This window comes from Macaca mulatta, chromosome 18 (assembly GCF_049350105.2).
Source record: "Macaca mulatta isolate MMU2019108-1 chromosome 18, T2T-MMU8v2.0, whole genome shotgun sequence".
NCBI lineage: Eukaryota > Metazoa > Chordata > Mammalia > Primates > Cercopithecidae > Macaca > Macaca mulatta.
In genome coordinates, this window is record NC_133423.1 from 76,404,992 (window position 1) to 76,431,344 (window position 26,353).

General features: G+C 43.2%; 1 protein-coding gene across 10 annotated transcripts; it reads right to left on the reverse strand.

The window, feature by feature from the left end:
* Nucleotides 1-332: 332 nt before the first annotated feature.
* On the reverse strand, nucleotides 333-6,996 carry ZBTB14 (zinc finger and BTB domain containing 14). 10 transcript variants are annotated; one of them, XM_077974530.1, is made up of 4 exons: nucleotides 6,780-6,990; nucleotides 4,929-4,958; nucleotides 4,210-4,293; nucleotides 333-2,866 (listed from the first exon to the last, which is right to left on the reverse strand). In XM_077974530.1, exons 3-4 carry the CDS (start codon nucleotides 4,210-4,212, stop codon nucleotides 1,520-1,522), a joined length of 1,350 nt encoding a protein of 449 aa, XP_077830656.1. In that variant the 5' UTR covers nucleotides 4,213-4,293; nucleotides 4,929-4,958; nucleotides 6,780-6,990; the 3' UTR covers nucleotides 333-1,519.
* Between the last annotated feature and the right edge of the window lie 19,357 nt (nucleotides 6,997-26,353).

Consider the following 26,353-nt stretch of genomic DNA (forward strand, 5'->3'; position numbering starts at 1 on the left):
ATTTCTTTCACGATAGAATTACAGGTGTTAATGCAACAAGCTATGAAGTGAAATTACTTTAATATCTTTTAAAAAAAATCCTAGCAATGAAAGAATTGAAAAATTGACATTTTCTACAATTCTACATATTGTAAAATAATTGACTAATACTTTACAGAACACAATTCAAACTATTGTTGGCATTTCAATATATTCCTAAAGATGGTTAAAAGAACATTTAGTATACCAAAACTGGAACAGAGTTTATAATTCTCATTTATGGTTATGAAAAGGCAATCAACTTCTATTTAAAACTGTAACCAGTGATGAAATATACTTCGAAAACATAAACATTTGGTCTGACAATCTTTAATATTTGTTAAAAACAGTCTGATGTTTGCTGCTGATGGAAGTTATTTTAATCCAATGTGCAAAAAAAGTGCAGCTGTCTACTTTTTACTTGAAATACATAAGACCAACACTACTATTTACACACTTAAAATATTTTAAATTTATTAATTTAAGTAAGCATACTGCATCTCCTTTATGGATAAATCATGTGCCCCAGAGAGCCCCAAAGCTTGATGACATTCTGTAAAGTTACACAAATGTATCTGAAGAAGTTACCTGTTCTTGTCCTAATTTTGATTCTAAATAAAAATCCAATTTCAAAATCAATTAAGATTTTAATCTAGGAAATGGGATTGTTACACATGTAAAAACCTTATCTCTGAGAGCCTTTTCTATTCTTCTTACCACGGGTCCACTCACAAATCCCAGCTGGTGTGGAGTGGCATTGCCCCAAATAAGAGAAACCTAACAGCTTGGCCCCAAGATCCCCCACCATCCTGGTGGGTTTGCTTGGCCTTTAGGACATGTGACTATAGCTTCTGGGGTAGGTACAGGGCAATCAAGATTGAGGAAGAAACACTTCAGCAAAGCAACCATTATTTGTCCACAAAAACAGTGAAAAACAGTGATATAAAATGAACAAATCAAATATAAATCTAATGCCATTCTGCATTTCCAGAACTTTTTTTTTGTATTTGCGCAGTGTTCTTGGTCAACCACTCACCAATTTTCTGCGTCTATCTGAAGTACTTTTATTAAGTTATTAAAACTGCTCGTTTGACCCTAAATCACACAGAATTGTGATGATTAGGAAATCAATTTACTTATTACTCTGTGCAGGGCACCTGCCAGGCTGGTGAGTGTAAAGGAATTAAAAATGGAAGTCTCTCACTTCTAAACTGGACACAGGAGTTCTCAAATTAAAATAAAAAGAAAAAAAACAGGGAGAGGGGTGCTTACTGGCAACATTAATACTAGACACCAGACAAGACAGTGAAACAGTTTGGTCAGAACTGAGGAACACCATTTCCTTGAAAGTCTTAAAAGTACCTAACCAAGCACTGCCTGAAGTCCAGTGAGTACAATGTTCCATACGTTTCCACAAAAATATAGTAACTGGCATTCACTCATTATGATCCACGTCATCTCAGTCTCCACTTCCCAGCAAAGTGTCCCTGTCCCACTGCCTCTAGCTACAGGCTATCGTTTCCAGCTGCTGCTCTGCTTCTGCAGCCATCGCTGCCGCCTGCAACTGTTCTGTCTCGCTCTGGATGGCACTGGGGGTAACCTGCTTCCTTTCACTGTGCATATTGTTCTCATGCCTTTTCAGATCAGACGCCTTGGCAAATGCCTTGGTGCAGGAGCCACACACAAAAGGCTTTTCCCCTCTGTGTCTTCTTTCATGATCCTTGAGGTGAGACTTGTGTTTGAAGGCTTTGTCACACATGTGGCACGCAAACGGTCTTTCATTACTGTGAACTCTCTCATGCTTCTTTAAGTCTGGGGCACGGATAAATGATTTTCCACACACCTCACAGCTATAGGGCTTATATCCCGTGTGGATTTTTAGGTGTTCTTTCAGGTGGGCCTGTGTGGTGAAACCTTTTGTGCACATTTCACAAACAAATGGCCTGTCCGCTGTGTGCAGTTTCTCATGCTTCCTCAATCTGCCTTCATCAGAAAATGTCTTCCCACACGCCTGGCAGGCAATCTGCTCCCGATGGTGACCATAAAGCAAATACTCAAACTTCATGTCACTGGCGGCTGTTGTCCAGCCTGGTGTCTGTTCATCTTTCACTTCACTCATCCCATCATTAAATGTTAAGGCTTGAGGGGTCTGGGACCCCAAGTCTTTTGATTCTGGGGTCTCCATGGATTCTACTTCCTGGCCGTAGCAATTGACCTTCCGCACTTCCTCACTCCCCAGCTCTTTCAGGATCGCTTCCTGAACCCTGAGCGTTGTGGTGGGTGACTTGCCGTCCTCCTGACTGGGGGGCGTGCCTTCTACTGTGTCATCAGAAGGACTGTCATCCTGATCCCCGATTTCCTCTACATCATCATCCTGGGTGTCAGCAGCATCTCCAATGGGGCGATTTATTTTGAGGCAATACTTACTTTTGGACTGACCATTGTTTTCATCGGGACTGGACACATCACGCTTCTGAGAACACAGTTTATCCAAAAATCGGATACCAAGAATCTGACCCGATGACATCATTAAGTTAACATCTTCTTTTTTCACGGAAATCTTTGCTGTGTACATGTAGTTCAGGACCTCTTCAAATATATCAGAACGAAGAAAATCTATTTCTATGACTGAAGAACTATCAACCTCAAGCTTCTTGAAAAGCTTTTTAAAGTAGGTGCTGCAGGCAGCAAGAACACATCTGTGAGCTCTGAATTTCACATCCTCAACCACAATAGCAATATCACAAAATTCTCCTTCCAGGCGCTGTTCATTTAGTGTTTTCAGAAACAGAGTTTTATGATCATCGTCATTATATTTAATGGTTTCAGACATACTGATGAAAAACTCCTACAAAAAAAGAGAGAGTTTCGTAATTACAAATAGTACTTGTCCATACAGAGAACACAGTCACATTTTCATTTCCTGGTCAATCTATGGAACCTAAGAATTTCAGAAAGTCAGTGTTAACAGTGGTCTTTGAATATGGGTAGAAAAGACTGATCCCAACTCAAGGATCTCCATATTGTTACTCCTATTCATCTTCAATTCACTATTTGCCTAGTTATATCCCAGGCATCGTTCTATGTGCTTTCCATGTTTTAATTAATTTAATATTCAGGTAACCTCATGAGGCACATATCACTATCCTCATTTTATAGACAAAATTAGAAATCTGCCCAATATTCTATAGCTATTTAGTAAAGAGCTGGGACTTAAACGCAGACAATCTGGCTACAAAACCAGTGCTTCCTGACAACTAGAGGTAATCAAATAACTCAAACTCAAGGTTTAAGAAACAGGTTCAGGCTGGGCGCGGTGGCTTAAGCCTGTAATCCCAGCACCCTGGGAGGCTGAGGTGGGCAGATCACGAAGTCAGAAGTTCAAGACCAGCCTGGCCAACATAGTGAAACCCCATCTCTACTAAAAATACAAAAAACTAGCCGGGTGTGGTGGTGTGTGCCTGTAACCCCAGCTACTCGGGAGGCTGAGGCAGAAGAATCATGTGAACCCAGGAGGCGGAGCTTGCAGTGAGCTGAGATCGCGCCACTGCACTCCAGCCTAGGTGACAGTGTGAGACACTGTCTTTAAAAAAAAAGAAACAGGTTCAAGGGAATGATCCTCTAGTCCTGTATGTTGCACCTACTCTTATTCCCTCTACTCTATGGAGGATTCAGCAAAATAATGAATTGTGTTATACCTCCTTGACAGAAGGAAAAAATCACTATTGCAGAACTAGAGAGGAACACTACTGCCAAGATATCCCATTGAGTGTTGTGTTCTAGTTTTTCCACAGCACTTTTGGGCCACTTCTAAATGAAGGTCAAAGTTTAATCTGACCTTAAGAGAATCAGATGACATTTGGGAAGTGGTTTTGTTGTCTCCAGATGCCAATCTACCGGCATCCAGATAAAAGTGCCATCAAACACCAGATGTACATACTTGATAAGTGCTGAGAGTATTTTATAACCAAAAATTTGGAACTGGCATGAAAGATCTCTGTCATCATGTTAAAAAACTGATCATCTTAAAGCATTCTCTATGTTTCCTTTTTAAAAACATTGTTTTACTTTTATTCGGCAAAGTATTTTCCCCCAAAGAGAAGTGTTCATGCACAATCAGAATTGGTAGATATATTTTAAAGCAAATGCCAGACATTTTCATCAAGATTTAATATCCAAAGTTATAGTTACCATGAACAACTCAGGCTAGTATCTTAATGCCTTAAACGCCAAAATCTTCAGATCAGAGTAACTCTGATCAGGAGCACGCCAGACCTACAGAGGAAAGGACAAACAAGAATGAGGTAGGATCTTCCGGTATCCCAAATCCTAAACCAAGAATTGATTTTTTTAAAATAAACTTTCTTGTTCCCTCTCTTGTGCATTTTCAGGTTGGGCAGGTAGGTGGGTGGCACATCAAGTGCAGTTCTGAACAGATATGGACTAGAACAGGTAAGGGCTGTAGCACTCGGGCCTAAAGGGGCTGCGCCCTAGGTACTGGAAGGAGGGGTTGGAGAACCATTAAGAGATTTCTCCTCACACACTAACCCCATGTCCATATTTGTACAGTTGTTGATGGCTACACAGATACAGAAAAAAACAAGTGCACCGTGCCCCCGACACTCATCCCATTTCCCGCTGGGTATGTTAGCCCTCTACATTTTTCTCTAGGCTCATATAAACCTGTAGAAGTATATACCTTTATAAATAAAGCTACAGAAGTACATAAACCCAACAGGTAACATGGGAGGAGAGGGAACAATGACTGCTTTTTTCTTTCTGCACCTGTGTGATGTATGAACAGTACACACATTTGTCTTTAAGACTGTATTTGAGAAATCCAGGTGTTTTTACCTCTATCCCTACAAGGGTGAAAGAATTTTAGCTTTTTTGTGAGTTTTAACTCTTACCGGAAGAACTCCATCCTGCAGACCCATATCCTGAAAAACAAAAAGTTTCCTCTACTGAACAGTGACCACACAGATAAGTGTTTGGTGTGGTAGGAGCAAAGGACTGGGCTGTAACAGTCTTAACACAAAATCCGTGGAACAAGGCTCCAACCCGGAGACCAACACCTTGAAACCCATAAGCTCCTTCTAAAGAAAAGTGAACGCACCGAGCTGCCCAGCGTAGAAGCGGGATGTCTCATCTGAAGTTTGAGGTTAGGCAACATTTCCAAAAGATGATTTTGAGTTGATCATTCTACGTGCTTCTGCCTCACTATTCCCTAGAAGCACCCAGGCCTGTAGTCATCCAGAGACTAGGCACCCCATGCAAAAACCTTACTATTGTAACACTTACTACTGTAGTCACTAACTCATCCTAGGGCTTGGGGGATAAAAGTGCATGGGACCAGGGAGAGGAGTGGCCTTAGAGTAGCTATGACAACATATCAATGTGTGTTTTTTTTTGTTTTTGGCTAGTGTGTACTTGGCCACCCATCCCTCTCCCCGCTCTCTCTCAAGATGTATGACACCTGGAAAGGAGACCATGTGTGTCCATCACGGCCTCCTCCCCGCCCCGCCCCCCTTGCCATTGAGAGGTTCCAATCGCTAAGTTCAGGTGAGTCAAAACTGGAAGACAGCTGTTGCCAGCATCTGTGTAGGCACATGTAGGAAAAGACGTAGCCCCAATACCACCTTCACAATAAGGCTGCCCCTTCCTAATTGCTCTCCAAACTGCGGGCGCGCTGAGCCGCGTTACAGTGCAGGGAGCCGGGCTTCCCGCAAAGCCAAAAACTTACATAAGCAGCTGCAGCCGCCTCCCCTGCCCCGGACAGCCCGACAATGGCGGCTGCACGACTTCCTTGTTGCAAGCTTGCAACTTCGGAGTGGGGAGGAAGCAGGGAGCTAAGAGCAGACCCAAGGAGCCCTCAAGGCGTATCGAGTCCTCGCTCTCAATTTCTTTGAGGCTGGGAGGTGGGGAGTGGATGAGGCCGTGCGCACTCCTTCCCAGACAAAAGCTCCCAGCCTGGGAGCCAGGTGGTGAAAGGGCCACTTTCCCTTTCATAATCAGACATCCAGCGCAGACTGGGGACCGCGGCTCGGAGCGCGCAAGGAGGGACTGCGGCCCGCGGCGGCCCCGGCGGCGCGACGAGCGGGAGCGGGCGTGCGGCCGGCTCCGCAGCCTCGCGCCGCGCCGCGCCGCGCCCCGCTCCGCCCGCGAGCCCGGAGCTCGCGCCCCGCGCACTCCCCGGCCAGCTCGCGCCGGGCCCTCCCCCGCCCTCCCGCGGCCGGGGGCGGGGGCGGCGCGCGGCCGGCTAACCTAGGCTCCGCGGGCGCACCCGGGAGTGCGTGCGCTGGGGTCCCGGCCCCCTCCTCTGCCGGCGGCTGGGGGCGGCGCGGTGGGGCCCGCGGCTCCGAGGGGCGGCGCCCGGCGGGCCGCGCTCCGCGCCAGGTTCGGGCCGTCCCCACCCCCACCGCGGTGCACTGCGGCGGTGCGAGCGGGGGCGGCCATGAACTCGGCCGCCGAGGCTCTGCGAGCGCGCGCGCGGGGCCGCCGCCGCCTAGCCGCTCCCCGAGCCCGCTCGCCGGCCCGCGCGGCCCCCAGGGCGCCCCGGCCCCACGCCCAGCCCCGGCCCACGCCCGTCCCCGCTCGCACCGCGCCGCGCCGCTGGCGGCCGCCGCACATCCTGGAGCTGGCTGGTGCCCCAGAGCTCGGCGAGAACGCGCGTCTTCCGGGCCGCCCCGCCAGCCGCCGGCCGCCCCCGCGCCCGCCTCGCGGACGGCCCCAGCCCCTTCCGCACCCTGGCCCGCGCTTACCTGCAGCCTGGCACAGCCACAGACACTGCCGTGGGTTCCCCGCGCTCGCTAGCAAACACAGGCCGGGACGGGATGGGCTCGGGGCGCGGGGGCACGGTGGGTGGCAGTGTGTTTTGGATTTTTTTTGGAGTTTGGGGAGGGGGCGGGGTGGGGGAAATCGTGCACGTCCCTGATGGTAGCAGCCCTCCTCCTGCACGAGCACAGAATGTCTAGCCGGCCGTGAACACCCCCACCGCCCCCCCCCTTCCCGTGCATGCGCGGTGCGGGCTGGGGGGAAGGCGCGCCGCCGGCTTGCGCAGGCACGGAACCCGACCGGGTCTCTAAGTGGGCGAGCAGAGAAAGGGTTAATCCGGGCCCTTGCCGACGCTTTCGTTGTAGACTACGGGGCCGCCCCCGGAGGGCCCTGGCCTGCGCACGCGCGCGCACGCGCGCGGTTTAGGGCGCGCGGAGCCCGCGCGCGGGAGAAGGAATGGGCGGGGCAAGGGCGGGGCTTAAGGAGCCGGGGAACTTAAGCACGAGCGCCGCTCGCGGGCACCCGCCCCTCCTCGAGCTCCCTCCAGCACTGACTCTTGGGCTCCCGCCCGCGCCCGGCGCCGGGGACGCGGGAGCCGGCGCTCCCGTGCGTGTGCATGTGCGTGGGCCAGAGCTGCCCCAGGGTGCGCGCAGGCTGGGCGCTGAGGCTGCGGGTCTCTGCTGCGGCTCGGAGCCGGCGCCCCGGCCACCTTCGCCCACCGCTCACACCGGCCGACACCGGGAGGCGCGCCCGCGGGCCTGCGGTCTTGCCTCTTGCCGCCGGCACATTGAGTTTGTAAGGGAGTGGACGGTGCACGATAAACATTTGCAGAACAAATGGAAAAAGTGACGTCTTCAATTTGTAGTGTAAAGCGCAACCCCAGTTGCCCAGCAGAAAGGGATCACCCATAGGGCTCTGGAGCTAGTAGGTCCGCGCCCAGACACTCCCAAGGAAAAGTCCCGGGGGCTGGAAGAGGCGACCCGTCTGTGGCAGTCGAGACCCTGGACTCCATTCAGAGAGCTCTGGTAACTCGGCTCTGCCCTTACATCCCTGCGCAGCGCTAGTAATGGCTCTGTTGCTGTTGAACCACGTCGCCTTCCCTCTGACGCGGCGGCTGTGCCTGTGCCTGGCGTCGGGAGCTGGGAAGTCCCTCCCGCTCCCGCGTTTTCTACTCACCGAGATACAGGAGGCCGGACAGCAATGCCGCGCCGCCTTAGCGTCGCTCCTGTTGCTTTACCTCACACGCGAACAGCGTTTCCCTGAAACGCGAAATTTAATATCTAAAAATTAGAGCAGAAGCTTCCTCCTAGGCTTATGTGAAGATGACATAAGATAATGCTTGCAACAGGCACCTAAGTAAACATTTGGGAAATAATATGATGATTGGCTGTATTAATTTTCTAAAGGAAGTTCTACATGGCCTCAGTTGATTTTGTAATATTAATCGACTTAGGTTTAACGTTCCCCAAGGTGAGTTTATACACATCTTTTCTGATGTTCACAAAGGCACCCAAGTTATGGCTTATATGGACGAAATAGGATGGAAGAGACCGGTTGTAGAGTCAGACATATCCAGTTCAAATATTGGGTAAATGGTTTACCTTCTCTAAACCTCAGCTGAAGCAGAGCTATGGAAAGCACCTAATAAGGCAGTTGTAAGGATTAAGTGAAATAATGCCCAGCTGAGTGCTTAGCTCAGGTATTAGCTCCATGATGGAAAATGACCTGCACCCACAGATAGTGGGTTCCAGTGGCCTGGAGAGGACGAGAACGAAGTCTTCTGCCGCCAAGGTTCACACTCATCAGACATGATACTGTGTACTCGCTTGCTTTATTCTTGTTTGCATAGCTCATGAAGTTGCATTTCAATCCTGTGTATGTTGTGTGTTTATGGGGGATAATAATAGTACTCTGCCATAGGGTTGCGTCACCAAGCGGTAAAGCAGCCACTGCAGTTAGCACAGTGTGTGGACATGGCCAGTACTCAGTCATGGCGCATCTGTTGCTGGCACTCCCCCTTCTCCCATACCACATATGGGGTTTCCCACTCATTCTGCGTGTATTTTTGGTCTGCCTACTGTGTAAAGACAATCTTTTCGCATATGGCTAGGAAAAGACTTCCCACGTTTCAACTAACCCGATAACATAATTCACAAGAGTTCTAAAGCACTAGAATGTATTTCTCAAGTGACGGTTCCTGACATCCTGGTTTTGTATCAGTGAATCCTCTTCTCTCATTTGTTTTATGTTCATGTCCCCTGGGCTCTGCCTGACTGTCCCTTGCTAGTTCACAGGGGTTATGGGGATGTCTAAAAGGGACAACTATGTAGGAAGGAGGAGGGATGGGAAACCACAAAGGAACGGTCTGACTCAGGCATGGTTTCTTGCCTGCGTTGCCACCCAAAAGTGCACCTCCCAGCACCCAAGAGGCTTTCAATAAATATCAGCTGACAGTAAGTGACAACCTTGAATTTGATACTAAGGGGCTTTGTAAAAGTACACTGTGGAGTCAACGTGGGGGCAGGGCTTTCCTGAAATGCACTGACCCAAGGTCCTTGACAAAGTTTTCCTCCTTTTCCGACAACTGTGCTGGGTGACATTTGGAGCATGTCGTTCCTCACCTGGGACACCGATGGCCTCCTGAGTGGAACCTGTTTCTAAGAATTGTGAGGCCCAGGCCATAGTGCCCGCAGTGTGCAGTCCCGGGTGCCAGGGTGTGATGTGGTTACAGAGCAGCCTGGTAAGGGACCATTTGGAAACATTATGTCTCACAGGCAGGGGAGGTTGATTTCTCCCTTATGTTGACCTTGGGCCCTCTGGCTGGTTTGGGAACAGCAGGATACCAGCAGATGAGAGTGGGCCGGGTCTGAGTAGAGGCTTTGAGAGCAGACTTTGTTCTCCACCTCTTCCTCTGCTGTGATGTCCAGCATAACATGAACATGCGTAGGCCACAACCTCCTCTTCACCTTTTGAATGACAAACAGACCTGAGAATGAAACCAACCCAAAACCTGAGCCTAGCCAAGCCTAGGCAGAAGACAGCTCACCCACAGACCCATGAGTGACAAGTCAATGTTTGTTTTATAAGCCACTGGAAGGCTGGGTTTTATGCTTTGTTACTGAGCAAAATCTAATACATCTGTGCAAGAAAAAGTGTCCCACCCAATGCCATAACCACCCTCCCCTGGTGACTCTGAGAATACTGGATACAGTAAATGAACAAAAACCAGATCCAATCCGTGTCATCATGGAGATACTGATGTGCACATTCAACAAATGATCACATTGTTACACAATTGCATATTGCAATAAGTGCTTTTAAAGAAAGTTTAAAAGCACAGATGAAAAAGAGGAACAGGAGGAATTAATTTTGCCTGGGAAATCAGTGAAAGCTTCTCCGAAGGCATACATTTAAGACCTGAAAGATGAGGGAGAGATATGCAAAGAGGGGGAAGAAATAGCATTTCAAGACAGAGACAGGAGCAGAGTGAATGAAAGGGTGGAAAGAGCTTGGAGTACCCCAGGCTCTGCAAAAGTGGACTTGAGATGTGTTTGTGAGAACAACAGCATCCAACACCTGTAGGGCCTTGTGGTTTATAGGAAGGGGTCTGCACAATGAGAGCCCGGAAAGCTTGGGCCATTTAGGTGGAGGGGTTGAATCAAAGGAAGGTCCTGAACATCTGTCAGGGCAAGGAGCATCAGGACAAACTTGTCTTGTGCTTGTGGAGCATTGCTGCATGAGGATGGAGCTGGCCATGTGGAGGATCATTCTCCTATGGATCTGAACTGGTGGGGCATCTGGTCGACTCTGGGCACCAGACACTGCTGTTTCTTCTCCCTCTGGAACCTGGTCGTTTAGATTTCCTCATAGCCTTTTGGGTTAACATCAGAGGAAACTGGGTGAAGAGTTTCTGGAAACACTCTGTGTTATCTTGACAACTCTTCCGCAAATCCAATATTATTTTAAAACAAAAATTATTCTTGTTCATGTAATTATTTTTTCCTAGATATTTTCGAGATGTTTTCTTTGTCTTTAGTTTTCAGCATTTTTGATTATGGTGTTTTCTGAGTAGGGATTTCATTGCTTATACTGTTTGGGGATTGCTGAGCTTCTTAAATGCATAGGTTTATTTATATCTTTCTCTAAATTTGGGAAGCTTTCAGCTATTATTTTTTCACATTTTTTTCAGCAGCATATTATTTCTCCTTTTTTGAGACTCCAATGACAGGAACGTTGAGTTTTTAAAAAATTATGTCATAAGACTATAAGTCTTTTCATTGTTTAAAATACTTTCTCTGTGTTGTTCAGATGAAATAGTCTCTATTGATTCTCTACAATTCACTGACTTGTTCTTTTGCTGTCTCCATTCTGCCATTTAGCCTGTCCGGTGAGTTTTTTTGTTTCACTTGTACTTTTCAGTTTAAACATTTTTCATTGTATTTTTCTTTATATCTTCTATTTCTTTGCTAAGACTTCCTATTTTTCGATTTAAGAGTATTATAATTGCTTGTTGGATAATTTATAATAGTTGCCTCTAAGTCTTTTTTACTTAATTCCAACATCATTGTCATCTCAATGTTGCCATTTGTCGATTGTTTTTTCCCACGTGAGTTGAGATTTCCTGGGTCTTTGCTGAATTATTTTGGATTGCATCTTGAACATTTTAAATATTATGTTATAATACCCTGGGTCTTGTTTAAATCCCATGGAAAATGTTGATATTTTGATTTTAATAGACAATTGGGTTATGTTCTGGTGACCAGTTTTTACACACTTTCTGTGTGCTGTGGTTTGGTGGTTTTGGATTGCTACTTGGATCTGTTTTATATGGTCCAGGCATTGGCCAGTCTAGGACCTGATGATCTGTTAGTTAAATTCTCAAAGTCTTTTTTTTTTTTTTTGAGATGGAGTCTGGCTTGCTCTGTCGCCCAGGCTGGAGTGCAGTGGCGAGATCTCGGCTCACTGCAAGCTCCGCCTCCCGGGCTCACGGGTTCACGCCATTCTCCTGCCTCAGCCTCCCGAGTAGCTGGGATTACAGGCATCCGCCACCACGTCCGGCTAATTTTTTTGTATTTTTAGTAGAGACGGGGTTTCACAGTTTTCGCCAGGATGGTCTCGGATCTCCTGACCTTATGATCCACCCACCTCCGTCTCCCAAAGTGCTGGGATTATAGGCGTGAGCCACCGTGCCCAGCCTCTCAAAGTCTTTTATATGCTTACTAGGCTCAGATCCAGCATATGCAGCTCAAGGGGGAGCTCAGAGGTTCATAAACAATGTTAGGGGCTCACTTTCCTGGGCTCATTCCTCTTCTGATTTCCCTGGTACTTTCTGCCTTCCTGGAACTCCCTTTTCTGTTCCTATATCCAGAAAGTTGGGGCACTTCCATGGCTACACTCTCGTCTACAGCCAAGTGGCAGAAGAACGAGAAGGAAAAAAATGGTAAATTCCCTGCTGGCTTGGTGATAAGCTTTCTTGTTTTCTGACATGTTGATTTTAAAGAGCTACATTTCCTCCTAAGGACTACTTTCTGCTTTCCAACGTATTTTTTTCATGTTATTTTATTTAGATTCAGTTCTATGTATTTCTTTGGTTTCTTCATTACTTTTTAAATTCATGTTATTTAATAATGCTACTAACCCAAAATATTCCCATGTAATGTATGATTTTATAATATTGCTTCCAATTACATGGGAATATTTTTGAGTTATCTTTTTTTGGTAACTTATTTTGGTATAATGCTAACACAGAAAATTTGCATGAATATAGTAAAAAAGAAGTCCTGTGTGCATTTTATTTTTATCCAGATTTACCAATTGTTAACATTTTGCCTTCATTTGCTTAATCATTTGTGCTCACATGTGCACACTGTCTCCGGACACACACACACACACGGACACACACACTCACACACTGAACCATCGTTTAAGAGTAAGGTACAAATATGCTTCTTTCCCCTAAATACCTCAGTGTGTATTTCCTAAAAAAGGACACTCTTACGTGACTATAATACAGTAGTCAAAATTAAGTATTTAACATTGATTGATACAATACTATTATCTAATGTGTTTATATTTACATTTCACCAATTATTTCAATAATGTGTATTGTAATGTATATCAATTGTTTCCTGCTCCAAAATTACTCATTGCATTTTGCTATCATGGGTCTACCCTTTGTTATTTATTTCTAAACCTGTTTCATATTCTTCAAAACCAACGCTACTCTTTTTTCACATTCTGTGATTTGTCTTCTGGTAAAACACCTGTATCAGAGTGTTTGCATCATTTTAAGTTTAGTACATCAAGGGAAAGACTCCCTCTCTTCCTTGCTGGAACTTTCCCCATTGCCAAGAAATACCATTATATTGTTATAGTCCTAGTTCCTAAAAACTCAGGATAACTTTGATTCCCTTTCTTTCTTCTCTCAGTTGCAAAGCTCAGCTACTTTATTTACAGCAGAGTAGAGCACTCAGCTACACTTGAGAGTTTTCTTCTTTTCTGGAGGACCAATGTTAAGGTTTGACTTTTGTCCTTGAGCAAAGAATATTTCATCTGCTAGAGTGAAACATGTATTCTTATATTAATATTGAAAATATTTTATTCTCTTTGAACCAGCATGTTATCGAAGCTTAAATCAGTTTCCTCTGGGCATTTAAAAAAAAAATGTGAACATTTTCAAAGTATGGAACATCTCTTCATCCATCATATGGGCTGATGCCTGTCAATTACTCTTCTGCTCTGAGAGGGTATCCAGACCTATGACACTCCCAGATGTCTGAACCATTGCATTCTATAGGAGTGACACTTTTCTAACTTGCAGCTGGCATTCATATTACATCTGTTTTTAATGCTTGATAGAAATATCTACCAAATTCTACTTACATCGAATTCTTTTCTCTATGACCCAAACTGTTTATAATAGGTTTTTTTTTTGGGCTACTTTTTCAAAACTGGTATTCTATCATAGTAAAATTTTTGGCCTATAATAGGCAAACTGTGTCATATTATTTCTGATGTTTAGTAAACTGTTTACTATAGTGCACCTATCGCATATAGAATCAACTCATCAGTATGGTTTAGAATTTAACATTTTATTTCATCAAAATTATCATCACACTGCCAAAAATGATTAAAACTCAAATAAAACCTGCAATGCATTTAGCCATAGTTATGGTGAGCTAAAATTACAGTTTCCCATCTTGGACAATTGAAAAGCTATATTGTTTCCTCAACCATAAAGACTTCATTCTCAGCATAAGTCAGTGAAAAACCAAAATGAAAATTCTCCAGTTGGCATCTGTTCTGATAGGTTTGTGCAAAGGGCATGTTACTTCTCTGTACCACTGCTGCCACCCCCGCCGCCCCCACACCCCCACACCCATACTTAGTCTTTGCTATTCCGTGAGCAGAGTGGGCATGTTTACCCCTCAGGACTTTGTGTACCGCTGCAATATTCAGGTTACATTGTTAAAATATATTTCAGATTCTCATTGTCTAAATAAAAATCACAGTAGCTGGACAAATAGCCATTGAAACAGCTCAAGCCCATAATGTCATATTCTTTAGCTTCTTATCTACTACCTCAGGTTTCAGCTTTCCTTTACAAAGTTAGGAGACAAGTCCTCCACTTAATGCACAGAGGAAAAGCAAAGCAGTGGAGAGCCTGAGTACAAATTGCCCAGTGTCTGGGTACTGATTTGGGTCCAACCAATACCACTTACATGCCAATGTTTGTGGGAGAGGTTACTTCATGGTTCAAAATTTAGTTTCCTTACCTGTACAATCAGAATAAAGATAGCATCTACTTCATGAGGTTAATTGATTAATTCAATCCATAGTTATGAATACAATAAGTCCTCACTTAAGATTGTGAAGATTCTTGGAAACTGTGACTTTAAGCAAAATGACCCATAGAGAAACCAATTCTTTTTTCCCCATGAAATGCTATAATGAAACAGCATTGAACTGAATGATGTTATTGGAGAATATGCTGTATGTCACTTCCTATCTGTTTTGCGCCAACCTTTCTAGGCACTGTGGATATAGCAGTGAACAAAATACACAAATGTGTCTGCCTCAGAGGCAGACTACAAACAAGTACATAGTTGAAATATATATTACATTACCTGGTGATAAATGCTATAGAAAACTAATGGGATGGAGGGAAATAGGAAAACTGGAAATGCAGGGGAGCAATTTTAAATAACACTGTTTGGAAAACCTCACGGAGAAGGAAATATTTAAGCAAAAATCTGAAAGAGGTGAAGGAGGTCAGTCAGGTGCAGATAATGATGAAGAGCCTTCCAGGGAGACAGAAACAGCAAGTGTAAGGGTCCTGAGGTGAAAGCATGCCTTTTGTCTTGAACAAACAGCAAAAGAAGAGATAGGAAAGAAGAGTGCCATGGAAACATGTGCCCACCCTCACTCTGCACCCATCTATGAAGGACAGGTGACAGTGCGAGAGTTCTTGTTTCTGTTTTCTACTGAGATGTTACATTTATGTTTGTTGAACAGAAAAATACACAACACATCCTGATATAACAATAATTGTACATATTTCTTGGCAAATTCTAGCATGGTTTAAGAGAGAGAGGTCAAGGCGCTAAAATCTTCAAAGAATGAGGTAGAGTGACAGTGGCAGGGAAGGGGTAATAAATTGTGTAGTCTGATAATCTGAGAGTCATCGCTAGGGACTTTGAGAGAGAAGGGGGGGGAAGGTTTGGAAAGGAAGGAGGGTGTCCTGCTCTACTCCAAAGAGGAGCACCAGTAGGGTTCCAGGGAGAACAATTCAGACTCAAATTATTAAATTCTGGAACACTTAAGAAAGTGTTACCTTGTTCTGCAGGATGGACTGATGTGAAAGGGATAAGAACATCTCCACCAAATTATTTATTCCATTCAAGATATCTTTATGCAAACCTCCATCTTTCCATGGTCAGCCCAATGTCCTGTCTAGAGATTAGCTGCCATTCTTTACCTTCCCTGTTTTGCAAATATGACTGGAGATGAGGTCAAATGGGATAAGTAGAAGGTCCATTTTCTTCTCTTAATTTGCTTGGGAATCAATCAAATTTATCTGCATGACGAACCTTCACATTGGGTCTGAATTCCAGTTTTTCTTTGTAATGAATAGCCAAGCATGAATTTAAGTAAGATAATTTATTAGCTGCTACCATATTCAAACTGCAGCATAATAAAAGTAATGGATGACCCTGAATATTACATGACTGTCTTTACGCTTGGGGAACAAGTTAATATATTTTCCCATACATCTCTTATCTGATATTAATAAAAGTTATGGCCTTAATCTCCACAGTTAAAAAAAGAAACAATTCAATAAGAGTCCTAAGAAATTTATAAAGACATATAGATCTTTTCAGAGCTAATATTTAAACCACTTAAATAAATGGTAAAGGAAATGATCAGACAAAATATGTCATTGGCTTCTTATTCTTTGCCTTCAGCTTCAAAATGAAACAGCTTATCTTTCTAAACTGATGTTTTTGGAAAAGCCTATACTGTGTTTAATATGAAAAAGTTATTTGCAAAATTTCATTCTACTGTTTGCAAAATTGTATTTAGAATAATTAAAATGAATACTCATGGGGAAAGGTGCAAGCAAACAACTTTTTCTTTTCGACAGAGTCTTGCTCTGTCGTCCAGGCTGGAGTGCAGTGGCACAATCTCAGCTCACTGTAACCTCCACATCCTGGGTTTAAGCTGAGTAGCTGGAATTACAGGTGCTCACCACCACACCTGGGTAATTTTTGTATTTTTAGTAGAGATGGAGTTTCACCATGTTGGCCAGGCTGGTCTTGAACTCCTGACCTCAGGTAATCCACCTGCCTCGGTCGCCCAAAGTGCCGAGATTACAGGCATGAGCCATTGCTCCGGGCCTACAAATTCTTAATAACAGTAGAACATTTAAGTATGTTCTTGTTAAATTTCCCATCCAAGGGAGTTACATATTTACTAATACATTTGACCTCTGAAACAGTTCATATACTCTAGGCCACCATTAGAGCAATGTTTCACTTTATTATCATGAAAAGAGTAATTATCTTCATTAGAAATAAAAAGAATAATGAAATAAAAATTAGAAATAATAATAATAGAAAATGGAAATTTTTATTTTTAGAAATAAAAATTAGAAATTAAAAGAGTAATGAAAAGAGTAATTATTTTCATTAGAAGTGTCTAGCTATTTTTTTTTGAGACAAGGTCTTGCTGTGTTGCCCAGGCTGTTCTTGAGCTCCTGGGCTCAAGTGATCCTCCTGCCTTGGCCTCCCAAAAGAAGTGTCTAGCTATTTTTAAATAAACATTTTACTTTGAACCAGTTTTAGATTTATAGGAAAGTTACACAGAGAGTATAGAGTGCTCCCATATGCCCCTCTCACTCATTCTTCCCATTGTTAACACCTTACAAGACAGCGGTATGCTTGTCCACATTTAAAACACTGAATTGGTGCATTACTATTAACTAAACTTGAGACATGTTTGGATTTCATCAGTTTTTCCACTAGTGTTCTCTTTCTGCTCCAGGACACAATCCAAAGTCCCACATTGCATTTATTTGTCATGTCTCCCCAGTCCCATCTGGTCTGCAACAGTTCTTCAGTCTTTCCTTGTTTTTCATGACCTTGGCAGTCTTGAGAAGTACCAGTTGGACATCCTGTAGTATATTCCCCCAATCTAGGTTCATCTGATATTCCTCTCATGATTAGACTGGGGTTATGAGATTTTAGAAAGAATAGCACAAAGTGAAGTATCCTTCTTGTCACATTATTGAACAAGTTTTAAATCGCCATATTTTAGGTAAGCTTTAAGATCCTTTCTAGTTCTAAAATGTTGTGATCATATATTGTATACAGCCCATGATATATATATAGACAGAGTCTTCCTCTGTCACCAGGCTGGAGTGCAGTGGCACAATCTCGGCTCACTGCAACCTCCGCCTCCCAGGATCAAGAGATTCTCCTGCCTCAGCCTCCTGAGTAGCTGGGACTACATGTGCGCGCCACCACGGCCAGCTAATTTTTTTGTATTTTTAGTAGAGATGGGGTTTCACCATGTCGGCCAGTATGGTCTCGATCTCCTGACCTCCTGATCTGCCCGCCTCGGCCTCCCAAAGTGTTGGGATAACAGGCGTGAGCCACCACGCCCAGCCCCATTACATTTTTATATAGCGTATATATATATATATATATATATATATAGAGAGAGAGAGAGAGAGAGAGAGAGAGAGAGAGAGAGAGAGAGAGAGTCCAGTTTTGTGAATTTTTGCCTGTCTGTAGCCCAGGGTCCCCAGGTTTTTGGGTACACACTGTGAAAAAGTACTCACAACTGATGCACCTTGTGTTCTCATTGTTTCAAAAAGTTCCAGGGAGAAGCTCAACGCAGGAAAAACAGAAACTGGTTGGATCCAGAGGTGCCTGAGATGGATCTGAACTTTGGCGAACTCCACTCATTACTGTACTAAATCCCTGCTCAGGGAGGAGCTTACTAGCCATGTTCTATAGTATATATACTATACATGTGACGTATGTAGAAGCATGATCAAGTCTACGCCTGCTCTGCCTTTACTCTGCCTCTACATTGCAATGACTCAGCTAACCAGCGCAATACAAGCTCTCTTCTCACCATTTTTCTGGGAGGCACTGCTTTGAGAACTATCCCTGGTGCCCTTCTTACTTGTTGCAAATAATAAAATCCCCTTGTTAGATTCTCCTCAGTTGCAGTCATTAGAGTGTGAGCCATCAGGTGATCAAGCCCACCTGTTGTGTGTGTAACATCTAGTTACACTCAAGTGATCAGCGGGTAAAGGAAGCCTACATCATCATCATTTCATCAACTACAGTGTATTCACTTCATCCTTTTCCCAAAAATCATGTGCTCTCTATGGATCTCCAGCATTTACAGATTTATGAAAGATTTTCCCAGTCTACTAAATATTCCCACCCTCGGGCTAAACTTACCCAATTGAGGCAAATATATTAGTAGGCTAAGCATATTTCTAGAACAAAAGGAAACAAATGAAGAATCCAATTTTTAAAAGGATACAAGTATATTAAATTACAGAGACACCAAGAATGGAGAGACGTCTCTCACTCCAGAAATTCATGCTTCCTTGAGTGAAAACAGGAGGAAAAGTTTGAGAGGAGAAAGAAGGGGAAGCCGCTGCTCATCGGCTTCCTCTTCTTTCAGAATGAGGAGCCAATCCTATCGGAACGATTTTGTAGTTGCTTTATTTTCTTTTATGACCACTTAATTTTATACTTGCAGTGCAATTGGGACTTAGTAGATTTGGAAATTAATATTGAAATGTTTTTGTAGTGAATATAGCACCAAATATACCCTATATTGACACTAAAAATGGACACTATACTTGCTTTGCATTTGTATGGTGCATACACATTCATTGCAGCAACCTTGTACAATTCCATTTTAGAAGGGAAGAAATGAAGGGCCAGATAAATTATTATAGGACTTAAAATCCAGAAGCCCTTCCATGTAGCCTACACCCTTATTTCACAGATGCAAAGACAGAAACCTAGAGATGTCAAACTAGCACTCGCAGCTAGTCAGTGGCAGAACATGGACTTAATCTCTGGTCCTCTAGTCCTCCAGGCCTGCTAGCTGGCCTCTTTAGAGCAATAAAGCCGGCAGTGAATGCCTACACAGTACTTGCCATGAGTCAAGATCAGTCTTGTTTCAAGCACTTCACACATATTAACTCATTATCCCCACAACAGCCTGTGAGGTGGGTCTTCCCATTTACAGGTGATGAAATGGGAGCACTTAGAAATTAACAATGTGCCCAGTATCATACACCTAGCAAATGGCAGGCTTAGGATGTGAACCCAGATTGCATCACCCCAGTGCCTCTTATCCACTATGCCAAACACCTTAACTCAGATGCTGATTTTCTTGTTTCTTAGTTTCATTTTCTCACTCATGAATAGAAAACATTACATAGTTGTCACTGTCTTAAGCATGCATAGGAGTTTCAGATGCAATGAACCTGGAGATTTTCCCAAGGTGAGCTGAAATAATGTTATCTCTTGTGGCACTTGGTGCTATTGCTGAACTTCTCCTTACACTGTTCCCTTTCATAGCACATTGAAAGAGGCTCCTGCTTCAATCCAGCCATTTATTCCACGAAGGTATATTGAACACCTATTATGCAGAACGGATTGCAGATATAGCTGTGAACAAGACAGATATAATCCCTGCTTTCAAGGAGACTGTAACTTAGTCATGGTGTGAAGTGAGGAATTTGGGATGGTAGAGTTAAAATTTTTTTACAATACAAGAGCAAAAGGATCAGTTGTTTTTAAAAAACGATATAGCAAATCATAGCTGTAGTCTCCAAGAGTACACAATTAAATATCAGATAGGGTCATAATAATATTTTAGAAGAGAGACAGTGATCATGACTTTGAAAGTAATAAATACAGTAATAACGACTAATGTAAGACACAATGGTTTATAACATTTACTTCATTTATCTTCAACAGAAGGACAATTTTTAACATTTTTTAAAAAAATGTGTGCCGAAGTTTGTTTCATACTTTTCAAAGAGAAAACACTTGATCATATCTGTATTTGAGGAAAAGCAAATTGCACAATGTTTGAAATTAATGATTAGATACATGTTCTTCTGCCCCCAAACAAGCCTCTATTTGCCCAAAACAAAACTTTTCTAAAGTATCTTGGAATGTCCTGGTAATCTCTGGAAGTTCAAAGTATTTTAGTACCCGAGATTTAAACCAGAAATAATTTTATTTTTATCTACTGGCAAGAGGGAGGGTATAATATTTTCTTTAATAGTATAAAGTCTACAAAAGGGGATCTAATAATAGATCCTACAAATTTTTTTTTTTTTTTTTTTTTTTTTTTTTTTTTTTGAGACGGAGTCTGGCTCTGTCACCCAGGCTGGAGTGCAGTGGCCCGATCTCGGCTCACTGCAAGCTCCGCCTCCCGGGTTTACGCCATTCTCCTGCCTCAGCCTCCCGAGTAGCTGGGACTACAGGCGCCCGCCACCTCGCCCGGCTAGTTTTTTTTGTATTTTTTAGTAGAGACGGGGTTTCACCGTGTTAGCCAGGATGGTCTCGATCTCCTGACCTCGTGATCCGCCCGTCTCGGCCTCCCAAAGTGCTGGGATTACAGGCTTGAGCCACCGCGCCCGGCCCAAAAATCTTTATTGTGGAATGCTGAGTGTACTTTAAACTTCAAGTCCAGGTAAAATGCATGCATTTGTACCGTTCAGATTTTATTATTTACGCCTCTGATATAAGTTAAAGAGTGAGCAGCTAGACAGTAAATAGAAACAATTATTTATTACCTAGCCAGCATTTTTATTCATTTTTGCTGACTCATAAATTCCCTGATCTGCTCACATTAAGCCAATGCGTCTTTATTTGCATGCAGTCAGAAGGAGGAATTATGACTCTGAAATCAGGAGATCTCTCCCTTAGCTGCAGTGACTCTATGGGGCACACACTGATGGCTAAATTGTCACTTGTTCATTTTTGCCTTCGCTATTATTTTCTCCCCACACAGATTGCTTGCCAAATGTTTCTGGAAACAGCATGGTCGTTTCCACTTGGAACAACTCACTGTTGGATGCTTATATTTCTTCTGCTGTCAACGTCAGTAACTTGGTCAGAATGACTCCAGCTCTAGTCACAAGTAAATCATTGCTTCATATGAAATTCCTCATTTTTATTGTAGAGGGTGTTAAATGCAATCTTGACTCATAAAGTGATTTATTTCCTCACTGAGTAAAAACAACGTTAATCCAGTATCTCCAAAATCATTATAGTCACCAGAGAGGCCAGATTGAACTCTATATCCAAATTATCTCTAGTATCCTTTATGTAACCTGAATCCTTTATCTCTACACTTCCAATGTTTGAAGAACAAATATTACTCTGCGAAGCTTTTAGTTGAAATAGTTATCATGATATTTTTGTACAGTACTGTGTAATTAACATGCACGTATGTATTTCACTCAGGTTTTCTACATTTTATGTACATGTACAAAACGTTAACAGATTGGAAGAGTGGGTATTTTCGAAGTGGAAAAGCAAAGACTCAGAAGCTAGAAGACTCGTCCAGGGTGACACAGGCAGCAAGTGACCTTCTGAAAGTGTTAGAATCTCCTGACTCCCTGACCACTGCCCCCTTGCATACCATGGTCCCCCAACAAGCCAAAGACAGCCAAGGTTAAAAATACAGGTAATGTGTTGGACAATTCACAAAAAGATCGTATTGCTGGGATGGATAAACATATTTGACCATTAATCTGGTACCTTTCTTTAAAAAAACAAACAAACCATAATTGGCTGGGCGCAGTGGCCTGTAATCCCAGCACTTGGGAAAGCCAAGGCAGGAAGGAGTACTGCTTGAGCTCAGGAGTTTGAGACCAGCCTGGGAAACATGGTGAAACCTTGTCTTTACAAAAAACACAGAAAATTAACTGGGCATGGTGGCACATGCTTGTGGTCCCAGCTACTTGGGAGGCTGAGGTGGGAGGGTCATCTGAGCCCAGGAAGGTTGAGGCTGCAGTAAGCCCAGATGGCAACACTGCACTCCAGCCTGAGCGACAGAGTGAGACCTTGTCTCAAAAAAAAAAAAAAAAAAGAAAGAAAGAAAGAAAGAAAGAAAGAAAGAAAGAAAGAAAGAAACAAACAAACAAACAAACAAACAAACAAACAAAAACCAAAACCCCATGATCTTGGGTAAAGAACTAAGCCAGGCGAGGTGGCTCAGTCTTCAAGCACTGGCAGGCTGCAACTGTTACTGCATTCCTCTTATTCCTTTCTCCCCTCTTTGACTTCAGCTACATTTCCTTTTTACAAGTTTTATTTATTTGTTTATTTAATTTGAGATGGAGTCTCTCTGTGTCATCCAGGCTAGAGTGTAGTGGCCTGAGATCTCGGCTCACTGCAATCTCTGCCTCTCAGGTTCAAGCGATTCTCCTGCCTCAGCCTCCTGAGTGACTGCGATTACAGGTGTGCACTACCAGGCCTGGCTAATTTTTGTATTTTTAGTAGAGACGGGGTTTTGCCACGTTGGCCGGGCTGGTCTTGAACTCCTGACCTCAGGTGATCCACCTGCCTCGGCTTCCCAAAGTGCTGGGATTACAGATGTGAACCACTGTGCCTGGGCCTACATTTCCGTTCACATGTGCCATATTTGTCTTCTGCATTTCTCCTATTTTAGATCTCCTTTATTCGATGCCTTTAGTCCCTTCGGTTTCTTCCACTCCTTTAACCAATTCCATTTGATAAAGATGCCCTTTTGTCTGATGTTGCTTTTTCTCTCAGACAGTGAAAATTGTGTGAGCTTTCAAACTTTATCAGCCTAGGATGGAACCTCAATTCAGTTGCTTGCTATGTGACTTCAGGAAGGTACAATACTTCCCCCATGCAGAAAATCAGATAAATTAGAACTCACTTCATCCAGTTGCCATGAGCTTTTCAATGATAATTAAATTGTTATATGCATAGTGCCTGGTGCACAGGGAAGGTAATCCAAAAGGTAAATTCCATTCCCTTGATATGATCATATTCTATCCTCTGTGTGCATTTAGATTACTTATTTCATATTTCCAGTGCACTGCAACGATGGCAGAGAGGATAATCATGAAAAAACAAGGCTAAGATGAATTCAATACACATCCTCTAAATATAATAGCTATCTGGTCCAACATCTGTATTATCATGATGAATTTAGACAGAAGCATATACAATCACCTACTGGAGTGAAAATCTCTTACTAATTTATACATGCAAATAGCTTAAGTCTTCCATTTAGAAAATTATGAAAAATATATTCTTTTCACAATCTAGTGCCACAAGGCTTATTCCCAAAAGATGCATGAACCTGGCCGGGCGGTAGTGGCTCACACCTGTAATCCCAGCACTTTGGAAGGCCAAGGCGGGTAGATCACGAGGTCAAGAGTTTGAGACCAGCCTGACCAACATGGTGAAACCCCGTCTCTACTAAAAATACAAAAATTAGCTGGGTGTGGTGACGTGCACCTGTAATCCCAGCTACTCAGGAGGCTGAGGCAGGAGAATTGCTTGAACCTGGGAGGTGGAGGTTGCAGTGGGCCGAGGTCATGCTACTGCACTCCAGCCTGGGCAACAGAGTAAGACTCCATCCAAAAAAAAAAAAAAAAAAATGCATGAACCTAAGTATACCTAGGTAGTCTATCATCCATTTGTTATTAAATAAACATTTGCTGAATTCCTGTTTTATATCTGACTTTCTGGAGCCTAGGTTAGTTTCCACAGAGAAAAGCACCCAAAGTTACAATGGGTATTCTTGATTGAATTCTTAAGCATTCCCAGTTGATGTGGAGCAACCAAAGACAGGCTTCAATGAAATTTGGAATCCACATGATTTCAAAATAGACTAGAAACTAAGGAATCCTTGCCACTGTAGAGCTATTTCATGATGGCAGGTATTAGGTTTGGAAGGTGGAAATGGCTCCCTGGGCTCAGTGTCCCCAGCGCTATTTCTACCAGACTTCATGGTTTTACATATCCATTCCATGCCTCTGGGCCCAGATTCCTGGACATCTTTTGGAAAATGACAAAAGAATGTTTCTCTTAATTTGGTCTCTAATTTTAATCATGAATGTCAAGGTAAAAACCTTAGATCATCTTGTCGAAGCCTCTGTTTTACAGGTAAAGCAACTGAGACCTAGAGCAGCCGAGAGACTTATCTAAATCATACATCTGGTCAGAAGCAGAGTGGGACTGGGTTGACTATGGGGCAGAGGCATCAGACAGAGAGTGCTGCATTTTGAGCAGAAAGTGTCATGATAAAATCAGTGCTTGGCTCCTTAAACTGGGCTTTAAGCCTTCAGAAGTGTACGTGGTGAATTAACCAGGCCAATGATGGGAGAGTGGTCGAGATGCTTGCATGACAGTGCTGCTTTTTGTGCAATATTTTGAGAGTATGAGCTGTAAAACCTAAGAAAAAAGGCATATTATGAAGTTTACATACATTTTTTCCCTCCAAAAATGATAAATTCTTTATTGGTGAGAATTTTAGGCTACAAGTTTGAAGTCAAAGGTCATCACTGCTAAGGGATGTTCTCTTTCAGAAAGATGTTTAGGGAGAGTTGTAGAGACTGATACAGTCCCGTATCATGCTTTTAAATATCTTGCATATAAGGTCTCCTTATAAGAAAGAAAAGGCCTGACAATGGGAAATGATCATGATTCAACATTAAGTGAGATAGTGTGATTTCAAATATTTAAAACATTTACACATGGAAAATCCGAAAAACAGTATTCCAAAATATTAGTAGCAGTTATCTCTGAATTGTGGGTGATTTGTTTCCTTTTTAATATTTTTTGGCACTTGCTAATTTTCTGAGACCAACCTGACCAACATGGTGAAACCCCGTCTCTGCTAAAAATACAAAAATTAGCTGGGCGTGGTGGTGTGCGCCTATAATCCCAGCTACTCGGGAGGCTGAGTAATAAATATACATCACATTTATTCTTTAAAAGATTGGGCCAGGCACAGTGGTTCACTCCTGTAGTCCCAGCTATTCAGGAGGCTGAGGCGGGAAGATCCCTTGAACCCAGGAGTGTTAGGCTGCAGTGAGCTATAATTGTATCACTACACTGCAGCCTGGAACCTTTTTCCAAATATATATATAATATGTACGTGTGTGTGTGTGTGTGTGTGTGTGTGAATATGTCTACACACTCACACTTATCTGCATGTTTTAAAAGCCATTATCTGACTTACTGTCAGTTATCATAACCATATCATACCCAGAGTAGAGTTACCAAAGGAGTCGAAGATGGATGGAAAAGTGAGGAGTTCATAAAGTTATTTCCCTAGACATATAGGCGCTGCAATTCTACGTAGACTGCATCACCACCGGGGCAGACAGGCTGTGAATAATCAAATGACCATGGGGTATTCTTTAAGACGGGGTAGGGAGTACAGCATATAGCACCTAGGCATATAGCACCACCCACTCCCCCCTCCTTTTCCTCACCTGACTACCCACAGACTTTCGAGTTTGAGGAAAACCCCCACCTCCTTCTACCTGGTTACTAGATAACTTTCTTTCCAATACTCTGACCAACCCTTACCCCTCACCATTTATGAGTTGGGGGTCAGGGGAGAAGAACAATCTTCACAGTTTAAGTTATTGGCTTAGACTCTGGGAATGTAAAATTAACATCTGGCGGGGGTGGGAGAGGGCTGGGAAACTTTAATTAACACAAATGCATTAATATTAGTCACACCTGTAATCCCAGAGCTTTGGGAGGCCAAGGTGGGAAGATTGCTTGAGCCCAGGAGTTTAAGATCAACCTGGGCAACAGAGCAAGACCCCATATCTAAAAAAAGAAAAAAAGTCAGAAACAAGTTGAACCCTGTTTGCTGACTTGAAAAAAGAGAGTTCCAGTAGAGGAGTATTAAAAGGATATGCTTTGATGAAATCATCACAATCTAAGGTTTTATAGAAGGACAAGCCAGCAATTTGAGGGTCCTGGGTCTTTTTCCTTCAGAACTGTCTCAG